General features: G+C 37.2%; 3 protein-coding genes and 1 long non-coding RNA gene across 4 annotated transcripts; 1 reads left to right on the top strand and 3 right to left on the bottom strand.

Moving 5' to 3' along the window:
* Positions 1-304: 304 nt before the first annotated feature.
* LOC110380869 (zinc finger protein ZFP2) lies at positions 305-3,124 on the bottom strand. The gene is made up of 4 exons (XM_064042909.1): positions 2,965-3,124; positions 2,431-2,730; positions 2,010-2,205; positions 305-1,721 (listed from the first exon to the last, which is right to left on the bottom strand). The coding sequence occupies exons 2-4, from the start codon at positions 2,708-2,710 to the stop codon at positions 713-715; spliced, it is 1,485 nt and encodes a 494-aa protein (XP_063898979.1). The 5' UTR covers positions 2,711-2,730; positions 2,965-3,124; the 3' UTR covers positions 305-712.
* A 636-nt stretch (positions 3,125-3,760) lies between these two features.
* On the bottom strand, positions 3,761-8,720 carry LOC110380870 (cyclin-dependent kinase 9). The gene is made up of 3 exons (XM_049852049.2): positions 7,858-8,720; positions 6,947-7,250; positions 3,761-6,110 (listed from the first exon to the last, which is right to left on the bottom strand). Exons 1-3 carry the CDS (start codon positions 8,540-8,542, stop codon positions 5,891-5,893), a joined length of 1,209 nt encoding a protein of 402 aa, XP_049708006.1. The 5' UTR covers positions 8,543-8,720; the 3' UTR covers positions 3,761-5,890.
* Positions 8,721-9,085: 365 nt separating this feature from the next.
* On the top strand, positions 9,086-22,051 carry LOC110380861 (sorting nexin-7). The gene is made up of 10 exons (XM_064042929.1): positions 9,086-9,240; positions 11,116-12,731; positions 13,215-13,334; positions 13,765-13,906; positions 14,197-14,279; positions 14,645-14,736; positions 15,236-15,364; positions 15,855-16,057; positions 18,544-18,589; positions 19,524-22,051. Exons 2-10 carry the CDS (start codon positions 12,510-12,512, stop codon positions 20,167-20,169), a joined length of 1,683 nt encoding a protein of 560 aa, XP_063898999.1. The 5' UTR covers positions 9,086-9,240; positions 11,116-12,509; the 3' UTR covers positions 20,170-22,051.
* LOC126057003 (uncharacterized) lies at positions 16,610-18,237 on the bottom strand. The gene is made up of 2 exons (XR_007512386.2): positions 17,574-18,237; positions 16,610-16,990 (listed from the first exon to the last, which is right to left on the bottom strand). It is a non-coding gene; the product is annotated as an uncharacterized LOC126057003 (long non-coding RNA).
* Positions 22,052-22,409: the final 358 nt, after the last annotated feature.

Here is a 22,409-nt window from a genome sequence, read left to right as displayed (position 1 = left end):
CAATTTTATTGTAGGTATGCTAGGAGTCGTCTAAACAAAGATCATTTTTCTTCTAGGGATCCTTGCAGCGATCCGCAGCGATTTATAGTTATCGGCACTGATATTGAGCCCTGACCTTCACCTGCGCAGAAGCGATTTATTGGTTTATTGCCTTATGTGTACAGTGCGTAAAGCGATCCCCACTCTTCCGCCGAGAGCTCAATATCCGTGCCTGTAACTATACGCGATGTTCGGAGCCGCTGTAAAGATTGGCGATACGATGTGTAAAAGATTGGTGTGCCAAAAAGTTAAGTCTCGAACGGAGTATAAAATTATACTTTTATTTACATAAAAAGTTTCATATTTTACATATTCGTATTACGACTATTGCTAGCTATTTGGATAGAGTGAAATTAAATAGGCTTTTTCTCAAGTATCTATATAGCAATCAATACTGTACATAGATGAATAAATAAAAAAGCGTTAAAACCAAATAGTTTTTATTGATCAAAAACAAATGCAATCATTATTCGCAAATGTACTTAATATAAATCCGATTCTTATTTGGTTCAATTAACTATAAGTACATTTCGCTAAATGACATATATTATACATATCGCTACTTTTTTAAACATTAATAATTACATTAAATTAAAAAGTATTATTTTAAAAGAAAAAATAAATAAATGGGAGACAATATATAACTGATAAAAATCAAAAATATCAATGAAAATCAATCAGTTTTCAACTGTTTCATATGTCCGTACGCATGCCTCTTATGTTTCTTACTCCTCGTGTGTTTCCTATACTGGTTGTTATTAATAAACTTTTTGTTACAAAAAGTGCACTCTACGGGTCGCTCCTTCGTATGTTTCATCATCATATGCACCCTCAGACCTCCTGAGGTCGTCACCTTGTGCTCACATACCGGACACTCATACAAATCCTTCTTAGTATGAGAACGCATATGACTAACTAAAGACTCTTTATGCAAAAACTTTTTCGAACACACTTCACATGAGACCTTTTTCTCAGTCGCATGTGTCATTTTATGACGTTTAATGTCAGTCTGTTGACGAGCTTTGTGTCCACAGATATCACACGAAAAAGGTTTCTCTCCTGTATGCACTCTCATATGAACATTCCTCGCGCTAAGTGTAGAAAAACACCTCCCACAATATAAACACTGGTGTATTTTAACCCCAGTGTGCATAATCATGTGATACTCTAATCCTTTTTTGTGTTTCAACGTTAAACCGCATTCTATGCACTCAAATTTACTAGATGGCGTTTTATTTACTAACTTCTCTTCAGAATTACAGCTGGGTTTTTTACTAAAATGTATCTTAATATGAATGCTGTAATTTTTTCTGCCATATTGCAGTCCGCACTCAGGACATTGAATATCCTTAGTGCCAGCATGTATAACATTATGTAGAAGATAATCACAGTGATTGGAGAAGGCCAGCTTACAGCGTTCACAGACAAATGATTCCGAGCTATGTACTACTTTATGGGCTACTAAGTCTGCATTCTTTTTGAAGTTTTCTGAACATATTGAGCATTTGAACTCTCTGATGGTGCTGCTATGGTGACGCACATGGAGGTGGAGAGCCCGTTTGGAGTCGAAGGTCAGCTCGCAGGTGGGGCACGTAAGAGATGAAGGGTCATTTGAAGATGCTGGTTCATCTGGGCTGCTGCAGCGCTCCAGTGGGAAGTTGGCAGGCTCCTTGTATGATATTCTGTAATATTAAACAATTATTTAAGAAAAGCGCGTACATTAAAAATATGTATTAACTATTAATATTTATCCAGGCCCTATTATAACTTTAAAAATGAGAAGGTCCTGTATCAATCATTATTTTATTTACTACTGTAATTTATTACCTTGGATTATATAATGTTGAACTAATTAGAATTTTGAATTAATTTGTATGTAGCTTAACCAGGAGGATAGAGGTTTTTGTCCCCTACCATGGAACTAGAAGAAACCACTGGCAGAAGTTTTTTAAAAATAGAACTATACTCACTGTTGATCCACTTTCCTCAACTTATACTTCCTATAAATTTGACTATCAGCTCCACACGCATCAAACTGAGCATCCCACTCTGCAATGGTCTTTGTGTCCACACCAAGCAGTTCCAACTCTGAGGGTTTCTTCTTAGGCTTTTGTTTAACACCTTCCGAGACCGAGGTAATACCATTTTTTTCAGCCGGTACTTCATCTGTCAAAGTCAAATGTTTTTATTACAAAAAACGAAAACGTTGCACAGTTAAAAAGCCCAGCCGGCAAGAAACTCCGTAGACACTCTTTTTAAGAAGTAATATGTTCTGTTACATAATTATATGTAGTAAGCTGATTTATAAGGTATATAATGCATAGGAACATAGGGTTATTTAATACATATGTAAGGTAAACTGCAATTCTATAAAAAAAAATTTGTTATTACCATTAGAATTTTCAACTGCATCAGCTGTAGTGTTTTTGGTTGAATTTTCTTCAGTAACATTTGATATATTTGCTGTATTATCCTCAACCTCATGGTTATTATTAACCTGTGTGTTATTTGATACTTTATCAGCCATTTTCTCATTTATCATTTCCGTGGCATGAGTAGTTTGGTCATTTTTATCTAAATTATCACTTTGACTTGTAGGTTCTTGCTGTATTTCAATATTTTTGCCATTGTTTTCTGAAATATCTTCTTCGAATAGTAATCTGCTGGCCATTGTAATTCAAGTAACGAGTTCTGTAATAATATTAGTTTAAATATTTAATTGTAGGTTTATGTTTTCTATAGTAGTATAATTAAAGTGATTGTTTTCTATGTTTGTACAATAAAGGCTCAACTACTGAACTGATTTGAAAAAAAAAAATCTCTGTTAGGAAGCTGGACTACTGAGGTAGCATTTTAAAGTACGTAACAACAAATATTGTCGTGTCTGCATTTAAAAGTTCGTCCAATTTTTTAAACGTTACCAACCTTATAAAAGATCCGAAATTCATCTATTATATTTTGATGAACAATAAATCAGATCAGAATCAATTAAAAGAATAAATTCTTCTTGTTTTGGAAATATAACGAAGAAATTCTAAAGCCGGGGCAAAAAATGCGAGCGCAGCGTAAACATTTTCATTTTCTTGTCACTTCGAAGTTTGACAGTTCTCGTAGTGCTGTGTATTTCATGGTAATGTAGAAGTTAATCGATCGATTATGTTATGGTCTTTGAAAATATTAATTGTTTGCTGTATACTTCAACCGACTTTCCAAAGAGGAGAATTAATAGGTGAAAGTGAATTTGTTTGTTAGGCTTTCTCAGACAAATATAGACAACTTCTTCAACTATCTAGTGATGTCACATAAACAGAAAATATTTACTAATCCGATACCGTTCCCGCCAAACTTAATGGCAGCTCGCATCTTACTACCAAGCCAAGCACAGGATACGGTCATGTCCGTAGTTGTTATGCTTATTGTAAGTCGCTCCCAAGACGGTCAATTTGATTGCACAATATTACGAAATTGTGCAAATGTATAGGGTTAATATTGCAAATTGCGCAATGATATTTAAATTGTGCAATGAATATCTACGTGGGGCCGAATAAGCTATAGCATATACCGTTCGCGCACTTATCTGCGCAGTGATTCACGTGATGTTCGGAGCCGCCATAAAGATTGGCGAGTAGTAAAAAACTGTCGAGGTTTTGAATTAGTAGTAATTCAAAACTGGTCAGCAGCAGCACCTACAAAAAGTTGGGTTTTAAATAAAAGTCTCGAACGAAGTATAAAATTATACTTTTTTATTTACATAAAAAGCTTCATATTTTACATAGTCACATTATAACAATGGCCGAATTCAACGGCTGGAAGGAACTGAAAATGTAATTTATTGAGAAGTTTTGTTTCATAGAACTACAGTCTGAATTATTCTATAATAGCTAGTTTCTGAGTAATTTTGTCCACGGTTATCTATTTTATCCTTAAACGCGTTTTCATACCAGCGGATTTTTCGCTTAGTTCTAGCTTTCGGATAGTCCTACGGTTTGGCTACGCGTGATAAAACACCGGTAGTGTGAAAGCGCTGTTAATAATAAATATGTAAACCGCGGACAAAAAATATTCAAAACTCTGCCATATTTTTTACAGAGCTTTTAAAATATCAAGTACATATTTTCATACATATTAGTTGATATCTACTGCACTTATGTTGATACTATCAGTCTGAAAGACAATACTTTATTATGATAAAATAATTGAATCTTAAGTATTCTATTTAATTCAAATATTCTATGTAACAAGATATCGTAAAAGGATATCATTTGGGAACCAAACAGGCCTTATAGTAGGGAACCAACACACTAGAAAATTAAGATACGAAAGCAGTTAAATATTTAAATAAATTCTTTCACCATCAGAAAGCTATGTATGTATATTATCTGCGAGTAACATCCCTACTATTATTATAAATGCGAAAGTAACTCTGTCTGTCTGTCTTTCTGTTACGCTTTCACGTCTACACCACTGAACTGATTTTAATAAAATTTGGTACTGAAATAGAGTTAACCTTGAGAAAGTACATAGGATAGTTTTTATCCCGGGCTTTTGAAGAGTTCTCTTGGAAACGCGATATAACCGAACTGGACGCGGGCGAAGCCGCTGGCGGAAGCTAGTAGGCTATATTTTATCTTGATAAGGGCAGTAGTTTCTATGGGACGCAAGGGAAACCGCGGGAAAACGGCTATTAATAATATAAAGGCTATAGATGTTGTAATTCACAATAGTGGGTGAGCCATACTTTAAACTTTAAGCCATAGAAACCAAAAGCTACTAGTGTGTTGGCACTCTAAAAACCGCATTGTTCAAAATTTGTGAACAGCACAATGGAGAAACAAGTCAAATGTAGAAATGTCTAATGGCAGTCGCATTTGCGACTATTTGTCTAACTAGGCAGTCTGTATTATTATACAATATTATAATATTTAACAATTTTATCACTAACTCTTTTGCCAGAATCATGCTAAGTTTAGGGCCCTTAACAAATAAACTTCTTCAGCTCGCTTTTAAAAGATTAGCTTAAAGATAACTTAGCTCAATTCTGGCATCAACAATATTATACATTGGCAGTAATATTTTTTAAATTATATTTTTATCCTTTTTTTTTTGTATTTTTAGAGGCCACCTAGAGAATCAATTAAATTGCACAATATTACAACAAAAATAATTGTGTAATAAAAATTTTAGTCATAAAATCATTGCATAATCTTCGTTCAAAATTCGTAATATTGCGTAATTTAATAGATTGTCTAAGTTACTCCTTAGTTTAAATCTGTTTTTACCAATATCTAGTCATCATATTTTTATATTTATACTAAAGCTTACTGTTCTCATAGAAAGTAGGTATGCCAGGAGTGTATTTGCTCTTAATAATTGGACATATCAGAACTATATCCATTATGTATTGTAGACACAGTGAAGGAAACCGTTATTGAGGAAATCTGGACTTCAGAATCTGAAATTGCTGATTTTAGAATTTAAATCTTCAGTGCATGTCATTCTCATTCCTTCAGTAAAACAAAAATTGGCTGATATTGATACACGCTTCAGCCGTTTACGGTTTACGAAACCAATGCTAAGTAGCCAGTTACAATTAGTCAAAAATATTTTTCAACAATATGAGTTTCGTGAAAACTTGAAGAAATAAATAGGCAACTTTCATTTAGCGATACCCTGGAATCATGATCTTGCAGTATGGTTTAAAGACCTTACTAAAAAATCTTGCTAGTTGCTACGTAACTTCTTTCGTAGCTTTTCGAAGGGCAATATCCCGGTAACATGCACTCCACACATCAGATGAACTCACTTAATATTGCTTCAAACACAGTCACTTAAACTTCACACTCTTCCACTTCTAGAACACTCTATCTTGATACCCCGAGTCTTGAACAGGCTGGGTCGGCTTGGCTTGGGCCCCAGCCACGTGGTGGTGATGACGCAGGTGGCCAGGCCTGCGGGGTGGGGCCAGATATTCGAACATGCTCTGTGTGTGTTGGGCCAGCATGTTGGCAAGGTCACACGGCATGGGGTCGGTCCAGAAGAAGTCGTGGTTTAATGCTGTGTCTGCATCGTATCTAGAAGGGAATATAATTATTTAAAATATCCAAGTCCAATAATACAACTAAAACCTTCTTAAGTTTGACAACAATGCCATGGTATTATTGTACTTTGACTATGCTGAAAACCTATTCCGAAATTAGTTTAACCGTGAGATAATCGCACACAGGTCAAACTGAGAACCTCCTTTTTTTGAAGTCAGTTAATAATGGGTTTGATATACTTTATGAAAAAACTAGTTGAACTTATTTGTGTGAGAATTGGCTACAGAAAAAATTATGGTATCTCAGTGATGAACATAGTCCAATTTTTATCCAGATATTGGAAGTAGTTCTATCGATATGCGGGTAAATCCGTGGGAAACAGCTATAGTAACTCACCACAATCTATAAATGTATCAATAATATTTTCTTTTTTATCTGGTTTAAATGTAAGGAAAAAGTAAGTGATAATATTGAAGATTGTTATCACACATTTTTTAATTCCAAGAAAATATGTATTAACTTTGTAAAGGAAGGAAGTAGATAATGATAACAATTGTTTTTCCTTATTTAAACCTTTCTTAAAAACTTTAAACTTGTTTGTACATGACTAATAAAAGGTTTTCACATCAAATAAACGGAGATTAATTTTATATTGACTTTATATGTTTCTTAATGTTTATTCCAAAAAGAGGGCTGAGGGTATATAATTGAATTGAAAAGTTTCAGACTGTCCAGAGACTGTATGCATACATAATTGCAACTGACTAGTTTTCGTAAAAGTATGTATAAGTATAGATATAAAAAATATTTTTACTAGTATTCTAACTGATGAAACTGTTACATGGATGCTTATGTAAATAAAAACTCACCTCTTAGCCGGATCCAGCTGCAACAGCTTATCCAACAGATCACAACCGTACGGATCCTTAACGTACGGCTTCAGACGTTCCTTAACCTTCCTCTTCTGTCCCTTCGGCAGTTCCATCTTATTATATAGATCTAGGTTCTCAACGCCCGGCCACACGTCAGGGGTACAGGAGCCGCAGAGCTGGGAGATGAGGATCAGTTGCTGTTGCTCCGTGGGGCCTTGCATGATGGGGGAGCGGGTCCACATTTCTGCCATTATGCAGCCGGCGCCCCACATGTCGACGGGAGGCCCGTAGTTGCGGTCACCTGGGAAATGAAGTAGAATTTGGTTTGAAATGGTGTTGGACTGTGGTTGTTTTTAAATGAGGATAAATAATGATAATAATGATGTGTGTTGTGTAAGACAAAATGAATAAGATGAGAATGTTAAGAGGAATATGTGGTGTCACATGAATGGATAGAGTGAGGAATGAGTATACATATAAGATATGCTGCTCCGACCACAAATAAAATAGAGATAAGGGCAGGAGGATGGTGATGATGTTATGTAAGACAAAATACATTTAGAGCCATTTTATAATTTCTATGATATAAGGTTATTTGTTGGAGAGTTTGTGACACCAAAAACACATGAGTAGTGGTGAAGGGCTTTTTGGGGATGTTGTCATATCTAGAGTATGATTACTTCATATTTGTAAATGCATAAAAAACAGTACTAATAAGCCTTTTTGCCAAAAACCAAAAGAACCTTAAAGGGAATTAATTAACCTGGAATTTTAATCTAAAATTGTCTATCCAACTTTTCTAAATCTAAAATGAGAATCTTTTCATGTTTAGATATAATATCAAAATATAGATATAGAAATTAGGTTATTACTGCAATAAAAATACATAAAATATAAATACAACTTACCTAAAAGTAGTTCTGGAGGCCTGTACCACAGGGTGACCACTCTGTTAGTATATTTATTGACTTGTCCCGACTTTGCCACACTGAACGCTCTCGCCAGACCAAAATCAGCTAACTTCAATATCCCATTCTTCGTTATAAGTACATTAGCCGCTTTCATATCTCTATGTAGAATTTTATTGCTATGAATATAGTACAGACCATTCAGAAGTTGCTGCATAACCTTTTTAATCTCTCCTAAACTGAATTTCACGTTCACATTTGACAATAAACCTGCTAAATCGTGTTCACAGAAGTCGAAAACTAAGTAGAAAGTAGACCTGTACTTATTATGCAGCGTTGCCTTTGTTCGACAAATTTCAATCAAATTGACGACATTCTCGTGTTTTAGAAGCTGTAAGATCTTTATTTCGCGCAAAGCAGTGATGGGAAAACCTTCTTTTTCGTTGTCCATAAGCACTTTCTTCATGGCTACGAACTTTTTGTTGCTATTCCTTGCGCGAGCTTTAAACACTTCCCCGAAGGTTCCTTGACCGATTTTAGCGACTTTCTCGTATTTTGAAGACTCGTCGCAGAAGGGGAACTCGAAATCTTCAATGTATTTCTCTTTTTCCCTCATGTTTAGGATGGTAGAACTTGTGCTTATCACGGGCTGCGTAGGCTCCCGCGGAGCACTAACGCCTTGCATTTTGGACGTAATTTTGCCGCCCTTTTATTGCACTCCAGGGTTAAATAATACTTTACGTTTTTGTTATTTAGGATAGAACTCGTGGCGCTTTTTAGAAGACACTATTTTTCACTTTAGTTCACAACACTGTGACAAATCCACAACTTTGGTGAAGTTTGGTGAAATTAAACGTCAAAATGAAGTGACATTCAGAATCAGGGTGTACATTACTTGATTATGAAAATCCATTGAAATAGACAAATAGGAAAGGCGCGCACTTTCTCTAAAAATTACAAAAGGATGTAATTCACGACTCTCATGCACTCTCATGTGACATATTTTAGCTACATATTCGTGTTATTCAATAATTTTGATCTAAGCTCAGTTACTTTTCAAATAATAGCCATAACAAGGAACGCCATTCAGGGAACGCACTGCAAAATGGCAATGTTTTTTCAACATTATAATGTTGTACTCGGCTTTTGTTTGAGTCAAATCTGAACTCTTATCGAGAATATCATCTCTAACTTTCCATTTCACGCAAGTACCGTTACAAGAACCAAAAATAAAGCAGTCACATCATCACAATAATCTGCTTTCCATAAAAGGAACGTCATTTGTTGTCTGCTGTCATCATCCGCTTATTCCTATTGCATTTTATTATTTATTGTTTTTCCATGAAATTATTGTGAAGTTTTCGTGTGTTACTTGATAAAAAGGTAAATTATTAACTAATAATCGACCTGGAGACTAATACCCACGCTTTACTCGTATAAATAAAGTGATAATTAGAGTTTATTGCACGTCAATATCGATCTGTACTGAAATATGTAGGGCAAATATTTTTGCAAGTTTTCACAATCAAAACTATATTTTTGGTGCTTGTTATCGCTATCGTGTAACGAGTGCAGTGCTTCAGATAACAACCGGTACAATTGGATGCTCTTAATTAACTTAAAGTAGGATAAATAGCGAGAGAGATTACGCCCCCTACTTGATTTGACTAAAAGTTATTTTAAAACAGATAAATAAACATTAACATGTAGGTAAATGTATTTGTGATAATTTTGATACATGCTTTTACACTACTTTTGCTATCATAATGCTGTTATTTCAACTACTAATTATAAAACCGCGTCATCTAGTAGCTACACTGTGAATTAAACAATTTCAGCTGTTTGAAATATCCATTTTATTCATGTATATCTTTCCTATAAAGTCAAGGAAATATTAAAAAATAGTTTACCCCTAAATGATGAGCTCAGTATTGCAAAAGTATTTTTGTCTAAAAAATAAAATTATGCTTTTAGATTTAAACTAATATTTTGTTTATTTATACTAGGCGTTTCCCGCGGTTTCACCCGCGTCCCGTGGGAACTATTGCCCATAACTGTATAAAATACAGCCTATGTTACTCGGAAGAGTATCTCTTTCTAACAATGAAAGACAATGAAATAATTTTTCAACTTGGATTCAGTGCATTTAGGGTACAAACAAACAAACAAAAAATATATAAATAGTATAGATTATAAGCCTCGATTTATTCTCTAAAAGAAATAAAAATAATAAATCAATTTAAAGTTAAAAATATATTTTTTTTACATTTCTTTGTAATTTATATTTGAAGATGTAAAGAATATAATATGTTGTTAAGTAAATAAATTAACATAATCTGAGTCATAGATTCAAAGTGAACAATAATAATAAAGTCTTTATGTTAATTGTCTTAAGCTATTATGAGTCACGTTTACACATCTGTATGGTTTCTCACTAAAGATTAATAATATTTAATCATTTAGTTCACAGTTATTCTATTTTAGTCACTATTCCTATGTAGGTTGAGACTTCAATCTTTTTCTCCTGTTTAAATAGTAATTATAATAAAGTTAAAAGAGAACAAACAATAAGTGATTTTTATTTCAATTTTATTATGTTTGTGTTTTTAACTACCTCTTGTCTTTGTTTTAATATTGTTTTGAAACAATTAAATCAAAATCATAAATCATTTATTCAAACTTGGCTGCAAGACAGCACTTTTTGAACGTCAGGAATTCACATAAGGCAGCCCCCAAAACACCCACCCTTCACCACTTCCTATGTGTTTTTCGTGATAATGAATAATGCAATATCTAGCTTTCACCCATGGCTACACCTGCATCCCAATGGAACTCCTTCCTGTAACTCTGTCATAAATAGTAGTTCCTCAAGGACATGAGAGAACAGCCTGTTCTACCATATATTCATACTAACCACCTATTTATTTCCTACTTTTAAATACTTGTCACAAAATACATATAATCATCAGCAAGGATATTGAAGCCTGACCTTCACCTGAAGATTAGAAGTGATTTATTGGTTTAATGCCATAAGTGTACAGTACGCAAAGCGATCCCCACTCTTCCGCCGAGAGCTCATTATCCGTGCCTATAACATATAAAGGTCGCCGGAAGACGCTGGATGCAGGTTGCTTCCAACAGGTATCTGTGGAGATCAAAGGGGGAGGCCTATGTTCAGCAGTGGACATCCTATGGCTGAGATGATGATGATGGTGATGATAACTATACTCTCTCTGAAACCCTTTCTTATCATTGCAGCACCGGCCACCATGGCGTCGGAGACGAGCTCGGCAGTGCTGGAGCTGAACGATGCGGACACGGAGGAGACGGACGCCACCACCGTGACGGATGACCTGCACGAGGGTCTGCCGCTCATCATGGAACACGGTTATGATATCGCTGTTAAGGTGTGTACTGGTATATTCACAATACATGGCGTCGGAGACGAGCTCGGCAGTGCTGGAGCTGAACGATGCGGACACGGAGGAGACGGACGCCACCACCGTGACGGATGACCTGCACGAGGGTCTGCCGCTCATCATGGAACACGGTTATGATATCGCTGTTAAGGTGTGTACTGGTATATTCACAATACATGGCGTCGGAGACGAGCTCGGCAGTGCTGGAGCTGAACGATGCGGACACGGAGGAGACGGACGCCACCACCGTGACGGATGACCTGCACGAGGGTCTGCCGCTCATCATGGAACACGGTTATGATATCGCTGTTAAGGTGTGTACTGGTATATTCACAATACATGGCGTCGGAGACGAGCTCGGCAGTGCTGGAGCTGAACGATGCGGACACGGAGGAGACGGACGCCACCACCGTGACGGATGACCTGCACGAGGGTCTGCCGCTCATCATGGAACACGGTTATGATATCGCTGTTAAGGTGTGTACTGGTATATTCACAATACATGGCGTCGGAGACGAGCTCGGCAGTGCTGGAGCTGAACGATGCGGACACGGAGGAGACGGACGCCACCACCGTGACGGATGACCTGCACGAGGGTCTGCCGCTCATCATGGAACACGGTTATGATATCGCTGTTAAGGTGTGTACTGGTATATTCACAATACATGGCGTCGGAGACGAGCTCGGCAGTGCTGGAGCTGAACGATGCGGACACGGAGGAGACGGACGCCACCACCGTGACGGATGACCTGCACGAGGGTCTGCCGCTCATCATGGAACACGGTTATGATATCGCTGTTAAGGTGTGTACTGGTATATTCACAATACATGGCGTCGGAGACGAGCTCGGCAGTGCTGGAGCTGAACGATGCGGACACGGAGGAGACGGACGCCACCACCGTGACGGATGACCTGCACGAGGGTCTGCCGCTCATCATGGAACACGGTTATGATATCGCTGTTAAGGTGTGTACTGGTATATTCACAATACATGGCGTCGGAGACGAGCTCGGCAGTGCTGGAGCTGAACGATGCGGACACGGAGGAGACGGACGCCACCACCGTGACGGATGACCTGCACGAGGGTCTGCCGCTCATCATGGAACACGGTTATGATATCGCTGTTAAGGTGTGTACTGGTATATTCACAATACATGGCGTCGGAGACGAGCTCGGCAGTGCTGGAGCTGAACGATGCGGACACGGAGGAGACGGACGCCACCACCGTGACGGATGACCTGCACGAGGGTCTGCCGCTCATCATGGAACACGGTTATGATATCGCTGTTAAGGTGTGTACTGGTATATTCACAATACATGGCGTCGGAGACGAGCTCGGCAGTGCTGGAGCTGAACGATGCGGACACGGAGGAGACGGACGCCACCACCGTGACGGATGACCTGCACGAGGGTCTGCCGCTCATCATGGAACACGGTTATGATATCGCTGTTAAGGTGTGTACCTACTGGTATATTGTGTTATAGATAGCACTTATGAAAAAGGTCCAGTAGTCAAAACACACTGTCAAACAAATATACTTTTTGTATAATGTAAGTCATTGTCTGTATGTATCTACCTAGCCATTCACCGACCATGTTGGGGTCGGCTTCCATGCAGCAAATGCCTATCCATCCTCCACAACTCAGTTACCTGGGCAACATAATACCCCTTGGTTAGACTGGTGTCAGACTTACTGGCTTCTGACTACCCGTAACGACTGCCAAGGATGTTCAATGACAGCCGGGACCTACAGTTTAACGTGCCATCCGAAACACAGCAGTCATTTGTGCCGAAGACATACTGTTACATTGGTACTCGCCTGACCTGGAATCGAACCCATGCCTTATTGATGCCCTCATACTTGAGAGTTTGGTTCTTTACCCACTAGGCCACCACGACTATTTTATAGCTATTATAATGTATAACATGTATTGTAGGTGGACGCGCCAATGAAGCAGCTATCGACGCTAGAGACGTACGTGACGTACCGCGTGCGCTGCGTGTGTGCTCGCTGGCCCGCGCCGCCATATGTGCGACGGAGATATAATCATTTTAAGGTAAGTTGTGTTTGTAGTTCTTAAGAGAGAAGATGATGCCTTTGTGATTTTTTAGTTATGATATTTGTCTGATATGTAGAATAAACTTCATTATAATTATTGTTTTTCGCAAATTAGATGCCATGTAATTTTTATTTGAAGGAAGTAAATAAATCATTTATTCCTAAACAAATAAAGTGATATTCTACACTTGTGATTATTGTGTCATGAGTAAACATAAGTTACGGATTAAAAAATCTGAAACATCAACATCTGCCCATTGCCCGTTCACTGGAAAACCAATGTCGAAAATTTGGAACAGGGGTAGTCCATAACAGAGCCCAAATGTGGCTACTTTTTATCAGCGTAAGAAATGTAGCTCCCTCGGGAGGCTGGTAGTACCGCATAAAACAGCTACTTGTGTAATCAAAATTTTGTCCTTTCTTTCTAGTTACTCCACAAACGTCTCTGCGGTGCTCATCCCTTACTGGCTCCCCCCGCCCTCCCTCCCCTCCACTCGGCGCGACAGCAGCTCGACAGATACTCGCCCTCCTTCGTAGCACTCCGCACCTGCGCCCTGCACGCCTTTCTCGGTGAGTACCATCCGCCTAGGCGCTTCAAAATCAAAATCAATCATCATATCCCGAGCCTTTTCCCAACTATGTTGGGGTCGGCTTCCAGTCTAACCAGATGCAGCTGAGTACCAGTGCTTTACAAGGACCGACTGCCCTATCTGACCCCCTCTACCCAGTTACCCGGGTAACCCCTTGGTAAGACTGGTGTCAGACTAACAAGATTCTGACTACCCGTAACGACTGCCAAAGATGTTCAAATGAAAGCCGTAACAATTAATTACAATAATGATTGTATATTTTATTCATAGAGCGAGTGGCAAAGCACCCCATCTTAACACACAGCGATGACTTCAGATTATTCCTCACCACACCTGATGAAGAATTTGATAAGGTATGAATTTTTTTGAGCTCATTAAGTTATTTTTTACTAGATCAGTATAGAATAATTTTTGGTGGCAATATACCAACAACATTTCCTTTTGTTAATCCAATAAAAAAGTCAAACGGTGAAATAATATGAATTCACAATACAAGAAATCTAGGAACAAAGACAAAAAAAACTGTCGAATTGAGTACCACCTCATGTTTTTGGAAGTCTGTTAAAAATATAAAAAAAAACTTCCTGTGTCAAAAATCAAAAAACTACCCATGTATTATAAGTTGCATAAAACTTATGCAAAGTTAGTATCTTTTTCATAATTTTCTGCCTTGTGTTGTCATGTTCACTTATTTATGTAGTAATGTGTTTTTGCACAGGTTTTCAAGAGTGAGAACAGTGCGTTAAACCTGTGGGGACTGAGCAGTGCTTTGTATGGCACTGGAGAATCTAAAACTACCAACGGACCTAGGTATGTACCACTATCCTACATTATTTTTATGTATAAATAAATAATACATAGGTAACATAAAGTAACAGAATTACATATTATGTATTTGCAAAAGGGTTAATTTTGACAAACTTTTGAAACATTTGACACACATCACATCACACATCTTAAAATCTGCTTTGCTGCAGAAAAATTAAGGAAACTTAATGAAAGTTTAGAGGTAGAGCCTGAGAAAGGAAATAGGCTACTTTTACTTATTATTATTAACTTTAAGCCAATCTACTTAAACCCAATGGCGGGTAGTGGTTCTTGGTGACCAGGACTTGGTAAAACCGCAGGGAAACTGAATTGTGATAAAACTTGTCATTATTTAAATAGTTTATCTATTAGAATAACATACAGGCCTACATATATTTCTATACTATATGGAAATTAATTCTGGGGAAACAGCTAGTTGTATCTTGAAGACATTATTTGGTTTTTATTGGCCATATAAACGAATTATTTAACCTTCCCCCAGGGTGCAGGACCCGGAGTTCAGGTCGGCGTCGGAGTACCTGCAGTCGCTGCAGCACAAGCTGACGGCGTTGTGTGCACTCACCACTAAGCTGCACAAGAGCACTCTAGCGCTCAGCACTGAGTTTATGGGGTAAGTTGGTACATTAACCATGTAACTCCAGCGGTAACCAAAACAGCCGACCGTTGGTCAGATCGGTGATATGACAGCTGAAAATGGTTCGTTTACACTTGCTTGTTAAATGTTGCGTAAAATGTGTATTTATTTAGGTGCATCTGACCGTAAAATGTGCACCTATTTATTTATTGGATTTGAATTTCAAAGTTTGAGGAGGATTTTTATAACTATTTTTAGGTATACGATAAAAATGTTGGTTTCTTAAGACTTTTATGAAAGCTTAGACTCTCAACAGTTCACTGTACCATCTATAGTTTTCACCTATAGCTCAATACATATTATAAAGGTGACTGAAGAGTATGTTTTTTACATGACCGCTCCAATCTTAAGAACAGATTTCAATGTCAGATAGCCTACTTGTCCAAGACTATAACACATACAATACATATTGTGTGTAAGGTACTTTCTTTCTTTTGTAGAAATTAACAACCCCATTTCCCTACAGCATGAAACGCGCCTGCGACGCATGGTCCGCTCAAGCGGGCGGCCGACTATCAGCCGCCGCCGCCGCCTGCGCGGCCGGCGCCGCTAGCGCCTGCGCAGCCACCGCCCGCCGGCCCACGCTGCAGCATCGCGCTGTGCTGCCGTTGTTAGCGGCGTACGCTGGGGCTCATGTCGCTAAGATTGGGCAGAGGGATCAAGTACATGGTGAGTATTCTTAAGCCTTGCTTATTTAGGGGCGGCTGATAGTCGGCCGATGATCAGCCGCAGCTGTCTACTAGCTGTGAACGACGCCTGCACTGAGTTAGGGGCGATAATCAGCCGCGTCGTTGTTGGCGGCCTATGCGAGTGGTCATGTCGCTAATATTGGGCAGAGGGAAATAAAATTGATTGATACAGCTGAGTACCAGTGTTTTACAAGGAGCGACTGCCTTTCTGACCTCCTCAACCCAATACCCCTCAGTAAGACTGGTTGTCAAACATAGTGGCTTCTGAGCCATTCTTATTGCTGATAGCTGCATATGCTAATGCACATGTCACTAGGGTTGGACAAAGAGATCAGGTGCTTAGTAAGTAGCCAAAAAAATATATGGGTATTATTTTCGGAAGTAAATATTTTCTGGATAATGCATTCAAAATCAAAATATACAATTCTGGACACAAATGACGGTTTTATTATTAATTTACACAGTTTATAATACATATTTACAAAATGCAAACAAAATACAAATTATTCTAAATGTATATTTTTAAATTCAACCACTTTTCTATCAACTGTTAACAAAACCACATTGAATGGCAATGCTGATTCTTTGACCAAAATATATAATATACGAAACAACATAATATATAATACTAAATACATGCTTCAAAATTATTCATCATAACTTTTCTAACAGGCATTTTTCTCGTCAATATAGCTTTTAAAATAGACCCTTCAGATATATCCGGTTTGATATCACCGATTTCGTCTTCAAACGATTGACTAGGTATTTGAAATTCTACCTGACAAGTAGCCATAGGGTCTAATTTTGGTTTGATTATAGCAACCATATTTATTTCGTTGTTAGGTAGAGCAATTTCTAGTAATGTCTTGTCTTTTATGGTTGAGGTGCTCCGTAGGATTTTTCTTGTTGGTTTCTGTAAAGATAAAAGAAGAATGTTATATTGACTAGTTTAAGTATCAAATATTTCTATCCTTTTGAAAGTATGCTGGTGTTTGGCTGTAGTCTAAACAGATACAGCAGAGTGCCAGTGTGCCACATAAAGCGACTGCCTATCTGACCTCCTCAACACAGTTATATAGCCTTTTCAAACAAGTTGCAGCTGAGAGCTAGTGTTTTACATTGAGCTGCTGTCAAGTCTACCCCTAGTAGGACATGTTTTTTAATCTTTTAAAGGCTCGGAAACTACCAAACTGATTTTTAAAAATCTTAAACTGTTGGAAAGCTACTCTCTTCCCCATTAACATAGGTAGGCTATATTATCCCAGTATGGGCAGTAGTTCCCACGGGACAGGAGTGAAACGGAAAATGGCTAGTTTAATATAACATAAGAAATTACATTCATGACCATGCTTATCTTTTTACAATATATGAAAGGACCTTGAAATAAAATTGATGGTCACCAATCCACAGACAGACTATAACAATTATAGCTTAACCTTGACAAAACCAACGTATTTAATAACTAAAATAATAATCAATAATGTATATTAACTTACCTGTTCTTCCTCAATGATAGACGAAGTAATTTCATTGTGTTTCTGGACAATTTGAAATCTGTTAAAACATTTTTGATGATAACCTACGTTTAACTGAGAGTTTTTTGGCAAAACAATATCCTTGAAAATCAAATTTGACTTTTTCCTTGCAGCCAGCACTTTTCTACATATTTTTAATTTGTCGTTTGTGAATTTTAACGTGTAAACTTTTTTGTTGCACAGAAAACAAGGTCGGGTTTTTAAATCCATTTTTTTACTACGTTCTCACGTATTTTCAAACGAATTATTATTTGTTATTGTTAATAATACACTTATTTACGTTATTAACGGTGTTTTTAATTAAAATATGACCAAAATTAGTTAAAATTCGTCAAAACACTGCTGTATTGTGAACTCAACTAAATGTCAATGTCAACTGACCAATGACCTCGGCCGTTGCGTTCCGTGTACGAAAATATAACATTTTTTCAATAAAACATATACATTGGACTTAACGGTTCACTTCCGTGTTGAAAATATGAGGTTATTATCCAAATGACTCTTTTGATTTAGGTGAAATTTAACTTAGATATGGATTGAAAACTTAGTAATGCATAGATGCGTGAAGTACACTTCTCATCATATAACTCTGCCCCTCTGAAGTTAGTTTCATTTGACGCCTCGCGCTTGCGTTTTAGTATTTTGTTTATACATTTTGATTGTTTTGAAGTCACTAGTAGCTAATTTCGTAGCGGTAAAGTTGTGAGATGAGAACTGTAGTTAATTTTGTTAATAAATAACTTTTGGGTAGGATGAAAGGAACAAAATCTTATATTCTTAAGTCAAGCGTTGCGCGCGAACATTTCTAAAATGCCCGCGAATTCGCAACTTTGTTCGCGAACACATGCTAGCCAGAACTCTCACTATGTGCATATATCTTTCGTGAAAGTTTTTGGTAAAATCTTGATATTAAATTAATCTATTTTTTCAGCGGCATACGTAGCTGGGACCAACACTACAGATGAACTGCATAACAGGTAATTTACCATTTAAGATTACTTGCAAACTGATTTGACATGCAATAGCCCTCTGTCAGCCGAAAAAAGAATGTCTCGATATTTACAAACTAGCTTCCGCCCGCGGCTTCGCCCGCGTAGAGTTCGATTATATCGCGTTTCCAAGAGAATTCTTCATAAGTCCGGGATAAAAACTATCCTATGTTCTTTCTCAAGGTCTACTCTATCTCTGTACCAAATTTGATTAAAATCAGTTCAGTTGTTTAGACGTAAAAGCGTAACAGACTGACAGAGTTACTTTCGCATTTATAATATTAGTAGGGATTAGAAAATTATATAGGTACATATAACACGGATCAATATGTGTATCGAAGATGGCTATAGACATTTTTTAATCCGTGTACGCGGAGTTCTCACAGGACTCGAGTATCGCCTAAGGCGGAAGCTAGTATGAGATACACGCGATATACCTAAAAGATGAGTTAGTTTCAGCCTTGAGTGCTGACCTTAGTATTATCATCACTACATAAGGTCATTATAATATATGTATGTTCACCTTGCCGGATCAATTTGGACCTTATGACGTGTGAGCAAAGGTCGTTTCCTGGTTGTAATGATTCAAGGTTTCATTTGAGTAGACTAGATTAGTGATAATATTATATTACTAGATTCTATACCCGCTTATTGCTGCTATAATGCTGAAGAGAGTTTGTTTCTAACTAATGTTCCGATTTGAAAAGTTATTTCTGTGTTAGATAGTGTGTTTATCGAGGAAGCCTAGACGATAGCTTTCCTTGTAAATGATCTGTCTAAAAGTAAATGATATCTTCAATTGGGGCAAGTAGTTCTTAAGATGAGCGTTGAAACAGACCAAACTGTTATGCTTTCTAATATTAGCATAGCTTTAGTAGAAAAATAAAAGGTTAATAAATATCAACTTCTACGTTGTCCACAGGTTAGAACAAGCATCAGAAGCATTAAGATCAGAACTATCAGACTGGGTACCAAAAACCCGGTCAGAAATCAAGACCATACTCCTAGATCTAGCAGACAGACAGGTAAACTTACACACACAAACCCTCCTAGGATGGGAACATGCTTTAAAACTAGCCTCCGAGTCTAACATAGAAGAAATTTTCAAAACTGTATCAAAAACTGCAGTTCAGAACCTATCCCCTTCTAGGTGTAGGTCTGAAATGACTCCAACGGAAACAGAAAGAGATTTAGATGATTACAGTGAAGAGTTTGACGCAAACAGTCATGATGATTTTGAATCTAATCATGTTTATGATGATGATAGAATCGTTGATTCAAAATTGAATCTGGAAAATGATTCCGATTCTAAAATGCTTGTTAATGATTTTGATTCTAAATTGGAATTGGATAATAAGAATGATTCTTTGAATGCGAATGTTAAGGTTGATACAGAGGATGTGATAGAGAATTCTGCTGTCAAAACTCAAGAAGAAATTATCAATGAGATTTTAGATGATACGACGACTGAAGCTTCAAGTAGTGATTTGAAACCAAAATCCTCGGACTCCAAAAGCGACGGAATTTCAGATCCTTTAAGAGATTTCACAGATGTAGATCTATCATGATTTTGCGATTCACTTTTAATTGGTTTACTCAAAGATTTGTAGCCTTGATCAAGGAACTGGGATCGCCAGTTCCTTTTTGGATTTTAATGAAGCATTTGATATTGTAAAACAGTCGGTTTTACTGCCTTTCTGGCTATTTTCTGCCGTAGTTGGTCTGTGCTAATTGGTACCAGACGAGAAGACGATTTTCGACTTTATTTCAACAACTATAAGGTTGTAAATGCAGAGTATGTAGAAGAAAAATTTGAGGGGTGCCTCTAGGCAGTATGTTTGGACCAGTACGTTTTAGGTACGTCTGTGAGATTAATCGAATAACATATGAAAGTATTGCAATAAAATTTCGAGTTGATAAATCTGTAAATATTGATTCTGATCTAATATTAAGTAGGTTTAATTGATTTTAATATCTATAGTTTTGGCATCGAATAATTTAATTAAATTGCGACCTATAGTAACTTTTTAAATACAAGTTCACTTTATTTACCACTTAAAGAAAATACAAGAAATAAATCTGTTTCACACGATCTAAATATGTATCATCTCGTACATTATTTTTGAGCACTATTCAAAGCTTTTTTTATTATAATGTTAAATCTGCCTAGCTTCCGCACACTGCAAACTTTTAGTCGGCCGATAGTTTGTTTGGGCTTATAAATCAGTATGGAGATGAATGGTAGTACGCACATTACAAAGATCAAGTATCCAGGTATTCGACCAACTAAAGTATGATTGGATTCAGGATTACCTTCAAAACAAAACTGTCAGGCAACTATCGGCCGATTATTTAGTCTGTAGTGTGTGGCAGATCTAATAGTATGAAGAAATTAAGTTCATATTATGTACGTTAACTGATTTTGTTATATTTTTGGTCGACGCCGCGGGATAAACCTATATTTAATACTAAGACAATATAAAATGTATCCAAAGCAATGTTTAAAAATATCATATCATAATACACCTGTTTAGTTTATAACTACTTATTAAATATTGTAATGTTTCGGCCTTAGAAGTCACTTTGTAACTTATTGTGAAACGATGGTGTTACATTTATCAAAGTTTTTGGACCAATTTGCGTTTCACCATTTGACAATTTCAATAAATGTACTGAAAACACCATATGTATATCATATACTAGCCGTTTTATGCCCGCGTCTATATGTGTAACACCAACCTAAAGATGTATGAAACTATATGTACAATGAGCAAGCCAAATGATTGTATATTTTAAATTATTACAAAAAAACTAGCATTTATTGTTATTGGAGAAATATGATCAAAAATCTATTTTTCTATGATAGATACTGATGTAATTTTTAATTAACTATTATCACCTGCCTAGCCTTTCCCCAACTGCATATGTTGGAGTCAAGAACGGTATTTGACGATTGTCATTTAAATTGTTCAAGTTTAAAAACACTGTTGGGTATAGATCTCGTCAAACTTAATTGCGGCCCGGAACATGAAAAAAAACCGGCCAAGTGCGAGTCGGACTTGCGCACGAAGGGTTCCCCCAAAATATTTATTTTATTCTAGTTTTCAGCATTTGTTGCTATAGCGACAACAGAAATACATCATCTGTGAAAATTTCAACTCTAACTATCACGGTTCATGAGATACAGCGTGCTGACAGAGGAGCAGCGAAAACAATAGGATTCCGTTTTACCCCTTGGGTACGGAACCCTAAAAAACGACGTTCCTATGTTAGTTACGAAACGCCATTAAGTTTGGCGACAACTGCCTCAGTGTTTTTTCAACCTTGTGTTCCACTTAATAGCAATAATTCACTGTAACCACATTTCCTTGGTATTTTTAGATAATTATAATGTTGTGTAAATATATCATCGCAATACGTTTGTATATAAAGGAATATTTATTCAAATAATTATTTGTTTTATTTACCTTTATACTTACTAGCCGTTTCAGGCCGTTTCACCCGCGTCCCGTGGGAACTATTGCCCGTACCGGGATTAAATATGGGCTATGTTACTCGGGAAGAGTGTAGCTTTCCAACAGTGAAAAAATTTTTGGTTCAGTATTGTTGGAGCCCTAAGGTTCGATTTATACTAGCGCAGAGTCGAAGCGCATCGAAGGAACCATATTTAAAAACCACCGTTAGCAGCAGGCATTCAACCAAAAACTTATCAAAATCACTTCATTTGTTTAAGAGCACAGACAGACACACACAACTATCAAACTTAACACCCCTCTTTTTGCATGGGTAGTTATAAACATAAATCATC

Source organism: Helicoverpa armigera, chromosome 30, assembly GCF_030705265.1.
Source record: "Helicoverpa armigera isolate CAAS_96S chromosome 30, ASM3070526v1, whole genome shotgun sequence".
In the NCBI taxonomy this organism is placed as follows: Eukaryota; Metazoa; Arthropoda; class Insecta; order Lepidoptera; family Noctuidae; genus Helicoverpa; species Helicoverpa armigera.
This window is presented reverse-complemented; position numbering and strand designations above follow the sequence as displayed.

Excerpts from the sequence above, each read along its gene's own strand:
- LOC110380869 (XM_064042909.1), bottom strand. The coding sequence starts at position 2,710 with ATGGCCAGCAGATTACTATTCGAAGAAGATATTTCAGAAAACAATGGC. Across the intron at positions 2,206-2,430 it reads TGCAGTTGAAAATTCTAATG|ATGAAGTACCGGCTGAAAAA; the intron begins GTAATAACAAAT and ends TGACTTTGACAG. Across the intron at positions 1,722-2,009 it reads TTGAGGAAAGTGGATCAACA|AATATCATACAAGGAGCCTG; the intron begins GTGAGTATAGTT and ends TTAATATTACAG.
- LOC110380870 (XM_049852049.2), bottom strand. The coding sequence starts at position 8,542 with ATGCAAGGCGTTAGTGCTCCGCGGGAGCCTACGCAGCCCGTGATAAGC. Across the intron at positions 7,251-7,857 it reads GCCTCCAGAACTACTTTTAG|GTGACCGCAACTACGGGCCT; the intron begins GTAAGTTGTATT and ends TTCATTTCCCAG. Across the intron at positions 6,111-6,946 it reads CAGCTGGATCCGGCTAAGAG|ATACGATGCAGACACAGCAT; the intron begins GTGAGTTTTTAT and ends ATTCCCTTCTAG.
- LOC110380861 (XM_064042929.1), top strand. The coding sequence starts at position 12,510 with ATGACCTGCACGAGGGTCTGCCGCTCATCATGGAACACGGTTATGATA. Across the intron at positions 14,280-14,644 it reads CTGATGAAGAATTTGATAAG|GTTTTCAAGAGTGAGAACAG; the intron begins GTATGAATTTTT and ends GTTTTTGCACAG. Across the intron at positions 14,737-15,235 it reads AAAACTACCAACGGACCTAG|GGTGCAGGACCCGGAGTTCA; the intron begins GTATGTACCACT and ends ACCTTCCCCCAG.